The 9,499-nt window shown below is 40.6% G+C and overlaps 1 protein-coding gene across 1 annotated transcript; it reads right to left on the bottom strand.

Annotated features, from left to right (window-relative positions):
- Positions 1 to 3,910: 3,910 nt before the first annotated feature.
- LOC105314292 (trichohyalin-like) lies at positions 3,911 to 4,509 on the bottom strand. Its single transcript, XM_011408376.1, has 2 exons — positions 4,337 to 4,509; positions 3,911 to 4,241 (listed from the first exon to the last, which is right to left on the bottom strand). Exons 1-2 carry the CDS (start codon positions 4,507 to 4,509, stop codon positions 3,911 to 3,913), a joined length of 504 nt encoding a protein of 167 aa, XP_011406678.1.
- Positions 4,510 to 9,499: the final 4,990 nt, after the last annotated feature.

Below are 9,499 nucleotides of genomic sequence, written 5' to 3'. Positions count from 1 at the left end.
GAGAAGTTAGGAGGGAGAGAAAGATTAAAACATTTACAACATAAACATTTATAGTCATAAGTGCATAAATTATTGGAATCAAATGAACATAAGAAGTGATGCCATAAAAATGATTTAATTTATTACAATTAGTAGAGGGGGAGAGAGAGATCAAAGGATGGAAGACTGTTCCAAAGCTTAGGGAGCCTGAAGAAATAGGAGCTAGAAGTTTGGGAAAAGCGAGAAAATTTGTGGGACAGTTTTAAGTGATTGCCGTTTCTGGAGTTATTATTACTAAAAGATATATGAGAGAATATTGAAGGAAACAGTATAAATAGGGTCTGAGGAGTTGTGAAGAGAGACGAGGGCAAAAGAGATGTCAAGGTACTCAAAGTACAAAGAGAGAGGGAGGAGACCTAGAGCGGTTAGGAGGGATTTGTAGTCCAAATGATAGTCAGAGAGGATATACTTGGTTGCTCGACATTGTACTCTTTCAATAGCACTGAGGTCCTTAATAGAAGTAGGACGACAAATCTGTACTCCATAAGATAGAATTGAGCGGACCAGTGTGAGATATAGCTTCTTCTTAACCTGGACATTGTTACTGCTAAAAGATCTCTTCAGCAAACCTAGGACTTTATAGGCTTTATAATAGTGGAGGTGAGTGCTCCATGATAGATCACTAGAGAGGTAAAAACCCAAGTCTCGAATATGATCACAGTGGGGAATAGTACAGCCATCGATCATATAATCAAATGGAGGCTGGGAAGAGTATTGTCAGAAGAAACGGACATGATTGGTCTTGCTGGTATTGAAAGCAAGATCCCAATCCTTACTCCACTGAAGAGCACTGTCTAGGCTGTCTTGAAGAAGGGAGCAATCTCTAGTAGTAGAAATAGTCTGGAGACATTTATAGTCATCTGCAAATAGTTTTATGTCGGAAGGAACACTAAGGGTTGATAGGTCATTAATGTAAATTAATAATAGTAGGGGCCCAAGAACGCTCCCCTGAGGAACCCCATTCAAGACCTTTAAGAAACTGGATGTAGTACCATTAACTACTACACACTGATGCCTCTCAGATAAATAGACATGAAGCCAGTCCCATAGAGGACTCACAATACCAGACTTCCTCAATTTCAGCAGAAGCTTGTTATGAGGGACGGAATTGAATGTCTTCTGGAAGTCTAGGTAGATGCAGTCGACACAGCTCTTATTGTCCAAGGCTTCGTACACATTTGCATCATAGTTAACATTTGTTAGACAGTAGATCGTGAAAGTAAAAACCCGTATTGATTAGGGGATATTGACTCACCTAGTATTATTGTAAGCCTGTTATGGACAATTCTCTCCAGAACTTTCGAAATGACTGGGAGTAATGTGATGGGACGATAGTTTTGGCCAGATGTCCTATCCTTAGACTTGAAAATAGGCTTGATATAGTGAGTGCGCCAGTCCTGAGGTAAAGTACTGGTAGAGAGAGAGAGGTTGAAGAGGTGAGTGATAGGGGAAGTGAGGGCTAAGGCACTCTGTTTCAGGAGGGCAGGAACCATACCATCCATGCCAGGTGCTTTAGTGATTTTGAGAGAAGTGAGGATTTTATAAACTTCTTCCAAGATTATAGAGTCGATATGGGCTGAAGTAGGGGGAGAGGAGTGGGGCGGGTAAGGATCACTAGAACAACCCCTGGTGAATACAGAGTAGAAATACTCATTAAAGAATGTAGCCTTGTCAAGGTCATCTGATGCAAGTTTAGACCCAAAACACATTGTGTGGGGGAGCTCAGCTGACTTAATCATAGAGCGTATATAGCGGTAGAGACAAGTGTAGTCTCTCCTGTGTTCTTTAACAGGTTTGACTTCGTATTGAGGTTTGGCCTCCGCAAAGGATAGAGAGAAAGCGAGCTCTTTGACAGCGAGTTTGGCCTTCAGAGAATAGGAGTCATTTTGTAGTGTCTTCTGAGAGACAGTAGCTGCTTAAGTTGATGGAGGAGAAGACCACGAAGCCATGGGGCGGGATGAGTTGTAGAGAGAGCACGAGTGCGGGGGAAAAATTTGTCCATGGATAGCATCCTTGAAGCGAGACCAGGAAGTGTCAATATCAGGTTCAGTAAAACAGTGACTAAAGTCATATTCTAAGAGATAGTCAGCAAGTCTAACCCAGTCTGCCTTAGCATAGTTGTACATTAATGGACTCAAGCTAGATGGGCTGGGTCTGGGATTGTGGGAGTGGCAGAGGATCTGACAAAAAATAGCAAAGTGATCAGAGTTAAATGGAGAAGATCTTGATACATTTATAATGCTCAATCAGAGAGCAATCATTAGTTAAAATTAAGTCTAGGATATTACCCTTTACATTGGTGGGAGAGTCTACTAGTTGGGTTAGATTGCTGTGAAAAACAGCTTTACATAGAGACTTAGAGAAAGTGGAGGCTCCTGTGAGGGTTTCCAAGTTAATGTCAGGCACATTTAGGTCACCAAGTACTATGACTTCATTACTCGTAGCTGCCAGGGAGTCAATATAGTCAGTAACAGACTGATCATGTTTGGTTGAGGCATTAGGAGGACGGTAGAGGACACAAAGAGAGACAGGAGAAGTGCCAATCGAGACAGTGATCTGCTGTAACTCTGCATCAGAGCATGGTAAGATGGTACAGGGGATGTAGTCTTTAACTACTAAAAGGACACCACCTCCACGACCATCTCTATCATGTCAGAAGACAAGGTGGCCGGGGGGGATAAATTCCTGATTAAAGACATTAGAAGATAGCCAAGATTCAGTGCAGGCAAACACCTCAACACCTCAGGAGATCAGGAAGGATTGAACTGAAGACATTTTGTTCACAACACTTCTGGCATTTATAAGACATGTAGATAGGTCTAGTCAGGAGGAATGGGCAGCTCTTCCTGAAAGGAGACTAGTACAAACATCTGGCGTTGAGGCTGGAGACCAAGCTTGAGGAGTTTCAGTATGAGATTCGGTGGAATCGGATGCAGCATGGGAAGAGTGGTCGACATGAGATAAGCCAGTGTTAGTAACTGTAGCATAAAGTTCCCCATTGACAAAAAGGGAAGCTTTACTAAGGCGAATGTCATCCCCCGCTGTACCAGATTTGATTAGTCTCCACATTTCATTTAGTAAAAAGAAATTCTGTATGTCTCTCTTTTTTAGACATAAATGGTTTAACGACATAATGTGAAGGAGAAGAACCACGCTTGGAGAGAACAGAGACCACATCTTTAGAACGGTTAAGGGTAACAAGTATTGGACGAGGCTGTGAATCATTAGGAGATAACAGCCCAAGTCTACGTAAGTCTTTAACTGCACTAGATGGAACATCACATTGAAGGCGACGAATAACAACAATTTAATTACCTGGTGCACTTCTCTTTTGTACTGTACTATCTTTCTGACCCTCTCCTTGTGTATGAGTAACTAATAATGATAATAATAATAATAATAATAATAACAACAAGAACAATAAAATTACCTGGAGCACTTCTCTTTTGTACTGTACTACTGTATCTTTCTGACCCTCCCTTTGTGTACGAGTAACTATAATAATAATAATAATAATAACTAGACAAATGTAGAACATTAAAGGGGCGAGCCTTCGGGAGTCATAAGACTATGCATAGCTTAAAATTGAGTGAGCATCATTACTTTACAATGACTTTGGTAATTTTTTGAACACACTTCTTACACTCAATGACCCCATTGAGCTGAGGGGAGACTGACAGGTTGGGAAAGCTTTCCAAACATGTCTCACACTTAGAAGTAACGGAAGTTTCTTGTGAAGGTTCAACATCTGTGTGTTGATAGGCAGAACCTCTTCATCCTCTAGTCTCCTGCGTTGAGCAGCCCTAGCTCTATTACCTGCCAGCGGTTCATCTCTCTCAGCAGGGTCCTCTCATTCTCTCCTCAAAGTAACTCAAGCTCTATCACCTGCTAGTCTCTGCTCTCTCTCAGCAGTGTCCTCTTGTTCTCTCTTCAAAGTAACTTGAGCTCTATCACCTGCTAATCTCTGCTCCCTCTCAGCAGGGTCCTCTTGTTCTCTCCTCAAAGTAACTCGAGCTCTGTCACCTGCTAATCTCTGCTCTCTCTCAGCAGGGTCCTCTTGTTCTCTCCTCAAAGTAACTCGAGCTCTATTACCTGCTAATCTCTGCTCTCTCTCAGCAGGGTCCTCTTGTTCTCTCCTCAAAGTAACTCGAGCTCTATTACCTGCTAATCTCTGCTCTCTCTCAGCAGGGTCCTCTTGTTCTCTCCTCAAAGTAACTCGAGCTCTATTACCTGCTAATCTCTGCTCTCTCAGCAGGGTCCTCTTGTTTTCTCCTCAAAGTAACTCGAGCTCTATTACCTGCTAATCTCTGCTCTCTCAGCACGGTCCTCTTGTTCTCTCCTCCATGTTACTCGAGCTCTTTCACTTTCTAATTGTTGCTCTCTTGCGGCAGGTTCCTCTTGTTCCCTTATCTCTTGTATCTTGGCTCTTTCTTGAGACAGGCGATCTTCATTGTCAGAAGGAGACTCCATTTGTTGTCTTTGGACGTGATGAGACCTAACTCTGGCATTTCTATTAAGCCTCCTCGCTCTTTTCTCCTCCTCGGTTTCGCTTCGTCTCTCCCGATCACACTCATTACGACTAAGTCAACGAGCTTCACGAGCATCTTCTTGTGAATTATTCTTGCTTTAAGGTTCTCTTGTTTCTTGAATATTATAAAAAATTAGTAGACTCTACTCTTTGCACAGAGTGCCGTAATTATTAAAATTATCATTTAAAATGTGTAATTATATTATTATAAAACACTTAAATAGGGGTGACGTATGTGTACAAACAAACTGACAGACATACATGTCTCGTATATGTGGGGCTCACTCAGGCTCACCCCAATAATAATAATAATAATAATAACAATAACCACAACAATTTAATTACCTGGTGCACTTCTCTTTTGTAGTGTACTATCTTTGTGACCCTCTCTTTGTGCACGGGTAACTAATAATGATAATAATAATAATAATAATAAGAAGAACAACAACAACAACAATAGTTTAATTACCTGGTGCACTTCTCTTTTGTACTGCACTATCTTTCTGACCCTCTCCTTGTGTACGAGTAACTAATAATAATGATAATAATAATAATAATAATAATAACAACAACAACAACAACAATTTTATTACCTAGTGCACTTCCCTTTTGTACTGTACCATCTTTCTGACCCTCTCCTTGTGTATGAGTAACTAATGATAGTAATAATAATAATAATAATAACAGTAATAACAACAACAACAACTTAATTACCTGCTGCACTGCTCTTTTGTACTGTACTATCTTTCTTACCCTCTCTTTGTTAACAAGTAACTAATAACAATAATAATAATAATAATAATAATAATAATAATAACAAAAATAATTTAGATACCTGGTGCACTTCTCTTTCGTACTGTACAATCTTTCTGACTCTAAGTAGTAGACGGCAGAGTAGCCATGGAATAGTAGTATAGAGTAGCTGCATAGGGTAGTTGTGCTGACTACCCTGCCCACCAGCTACTCTGCGCATGCGCAATACAAGCACAGCACAAGGGTCTATCCTACGCAAGGGTCTATCCTACACAATGGAAGGTACTTAACTGCACAGTACAAGAGTAGTAACGCTGCAGCTACTTAGCTTTTTTTCTCTCTAAACTTCAGTTTGCTGCTCCTTCGTTGCGCATGCACACCTACCAGTGGCAGTAGTCCTTGTGGTCAGCAGCAGGACAGTAACTCAAAAGTGAATCGAGCAAAGAGCCTCCTAAACGGCCTTGTATAAGCAGAGAGCAGCAGTAGAGATGAGCTTGGAGAGTAAAGACAGCCAAGCGAAGTATGCTCAAGTCCATTGAGAGCCTCTAGAGTGAATGAGTGCTTGTTACACGGAACATGTGACAGGGCGGTACCAACAGTACTTTCTGGCCGTAGTGCAGTAAAGAGTAACAAAGTAAAATTACTACCTGCACACTACCTGTGTACTACTGTTGCTACTTATCTTTTTTTCACCTTCTTGTATATCACATCAAAAAATAAAATATCATTAGTAGCTCTTGCATGTGAGGGAAAAGTTCCACGTTACTGCAGAGTTACTGGCATAAATGTTTCAATGATGGGCTTCTAGGATTATTCACTGATTAACAAAGATAAATTATCATTACATTAATACTGAATAAGTAATGATTATTCTCTCAACAAGTGGGCATGTTTGACCTCGTGTTTTGAGGTTTTATCCAAATAAAAAGCTATAACTAGTTATATGACCAAAATGTTTTATAGTGACAAAATTAATGTCAAGTGTTGGCTCCGTCACTCCATTCTCTGTGTTACAGATTCATACTGAAGAACCAGTACCTTCTGTGGAAAAGGACAATATTCTTGGTGCCACTGAAAATGAAAAACCCACTCCAGGTGAACCTGATTGCACATTTAGACTGGATACTCCTTGCAAGAGTAATTTGCCCATAGATGCTACCAGTAATTGCATGGTTGTCACAGAGACTACACAGATGGTCAAATTTGTGAAACAATTTTCAATTTGCCAGGAGACCAATTGTCAAGGTAAATTGAAGGTAAACTCGATAGAACTGGCTGGCCTGGGGGGAGCAGCATCACTCTCTTTTAGCTGTACCAATTGTGGTAGCTGCAATGTCAAATTTGAAACCTCATCTCAGAGGGAGATTGGTGATGCTGCTGTTTCTAAGATTTTACAAGTTGCTACAACTTGTTCTGGAGGATCTTGTGCCATATATAAGAAAATGTTTCACCACATCCTTGGAATGCATACAGTCAACGACTGTTTTTTTGGGACACTTAAAGAGATGTATGAACATGTGAACGACATTTTAGATGGCATTTGCGTGGAAGCCAGAAAGGAAATGCAACATATGGATTAGAAAAAATTAGGGAGCTGGAAGAGGGCTGTTACCTGTGGCGATGCGGTTTGGCTCACAAGAGGCAGTTTCAGGCGAAACTGCACATACACTGTCAGAAATTACTTGACTGGTGCTCTTTTGTAATATTATCACATCTGTCAAAAGGGATGTGACGATTTGTGTCAAGATAACATATATGAAGGCACTTCAAAAGCAGCAGAAGGTTTTGGCGCTAATGAGGTTTTCAAGCTCATGGTCAAGGATTAAATGAATGTGGAATGCCACATTCAAGACAGAGACAGCACATCTGAGACTGTTCTCTGGTAACACTTTCCACTTCGTCGGGTTTTGCGGTGTGGCAATCATGTTGCCAAGAATCATACTATAAAGTTAGACAAATTGCGTAAATTAAAACAAATGACAACTGATAATAGTGTTAAAGTAGAATGTTACTGCAAGGGGAAAAGCATGCCAAGCATTGTGGTTGCCTCACTGAGAAGTTCATTAGAAAAGCCAAAGCCTCATTTCAAATGTGCCTTACAAATGCTGGCAATGACCCCAATGTTTTCTCAGAGAAATGAATAACCTTGGCAATGCACAAATTTCAGGATAAACACCATGGGGATGGTGGCCAGTGTGATTTTCACCCATTAGTAGTGTCTAGCTGTGGTTCTTGTACAGATAAATACAATTTAAAATGCCATGGAAAAGCTTACAAAACTGACCACGTTTTGAAGTGCCCTTTTCATACCCTAGCTTACAAGTTGAAGTGTCAAGAAAAGGCCGGTCTGGCTGATGTATTCATACATCCTGAAATAGGTAAAGTCACAACAAACCCTGTTGAAGCTTCGAAAAATGTGCTTGTTAGGTATAGGTCCAAAAATTGGAACCTTGCACGTCTTCACTACCACGTTTCAACCAACATAGGTCTCATTCAAGGTTGCATGGCCTCTTTTTTACAAAGCGTGGTCCTCAGTACCACTATATTCTTGACATCATTGAGCGGATGTGCCTTCCTGTTGTTGAGAATCTTCCATCCATCTTGGAGAAGCTGAATGCAGGTAGATTTTCTGATATAGAAAGCAGGAAGACCAATGTTGCTAAAGCAAGGATGAAGCTTTATGAGAGAAAGCGTAAAGTCTGAACATCAACGCAAGCAATTGTTTGTAAAAGAGAGTGCAATGAATCATGATTATGAAAGGGATGCATCTTCTGAAGAAGTAATTGCAGATGCCTTGACTGACAAATGCAAATGTGGCTCAACAACCCACAGAAGGACATCCCACAAGAGTTGTCCACTGAGGAGAACCTGTGATACTGCTACTGGAATATTATAATACCTTCAATGCATCCAAAAGTGAGGACAAAGTATCTGAATATGACGATGATTATTATGACTTTGAATGTTCCCTAAGTGATAAAATGGTTGTTGAATCGTGGGCATGTCCCAATTTACCATGTCAGAAATGGGATTGCCCTGATAATGTAAGAAATAGGAAAAGATCTATGGACAGTTCACTCACTCCTGGTGCCTTGTGGACACCGCCATTAAGAAAATGGGTCTGTATTCACCGAAAGTCCCTTCTCCATTAGTCCTATCAAAAATTAAAGACCAAAGTACCTCTGCTCTTGGAAGTGTCACTGTGCCATGCAATGCATCAACTGCTGAAAAAGTAGGCTCTCCTAGTGTATCCACTCCATCTTTTATCCTTGGTAAAAAGTTGAAGATATCTGTATCAAAATGCTGTTCGCCATCTAATACTCCTGTTCTACTACAAATTCCACGGCAAAGTACTCCTGTGGTGCACAATTCACACACTGTATCAACTGTTCATAAAGTAGGCTCTCACTCCATATGTACTCAAACTTCTGTGGACAACATGTCAGAGGTACATGTATCATTAAGTAAGTGCCCTTCACCGTCGATGACCGCAGGCCCATCAAAATTAAATAAGCAAAGTTCCCATTTAGCAATGGCTGAAATAGTGGGTTCTCCTTCTGTACGTACTCCAATTTTGTTGCAGAATAAAAAGGGAGATTTTTCTCAGTACCGCTGGCATCTGTTCCATCCAAAAGTAGTCCAACATCTATCCACAAGATGCGGCAGGTACAGTTATCTTTAAGTAAGTGCCCTACACCATCAATGACACCAAGTCCATCGAAATTAAAACAGCAAATTTTCTATATAGCAGTGGCTGAAGAAGTAGGTTCTCCTTCTGTATGCACTCCAACTTTGTTTCAAAATAAGAAGTGGGAGCTCTCTGTACCAAGGTGTTCGCTGACCCCTTTTCCATTCAAAATGAAAGACCACAAAACGACTGGTGCTGATTGTGTAACTGTTCCTAACAATGACTTTGTGGGTCAAAAAGTAGTAACAAAATCATTTCACAGTCTTGACTCAGACTGTTTAATTGATGAAGAAAAGACCAAGGGTGCTTCAAAGGTTTCGAATGAAATGTTACCACCTCTTTCTGCCAATAAATATTGGGTACAGAAAGCAGTTGCAATTATATCAAAGCTTTCTGGTATTGCAGTTGTTTAACGTGTTGATGCTGTCAAACAGGTTCCATGTAGGGAAATAGCTTCTCATATTCGGAATGAGATTGTCAGTGATGGGGCA

This window comes from Amphimedon queenslandica, unplaced genomic scaffold (assembly GCF_000090795.2).
Source record: "Amphimedon queenslandica unplaced genomic scaffold, v1.1 AMPQUscaffold_13013, whole genome shotgun sequence".
Classification (NCBI taxonomy): domain Eukaryota; kingdom Metazoa; phylum Porifera; class Demospongiae; order Haplosclerida; family Niphatidae; genus Amphimedon; species Amphimedon queenslandica.
Note: the sequence above shows the minus strand (reverse complement) of the source record. Positions and strands in the feature narration are given on the sequence as shown.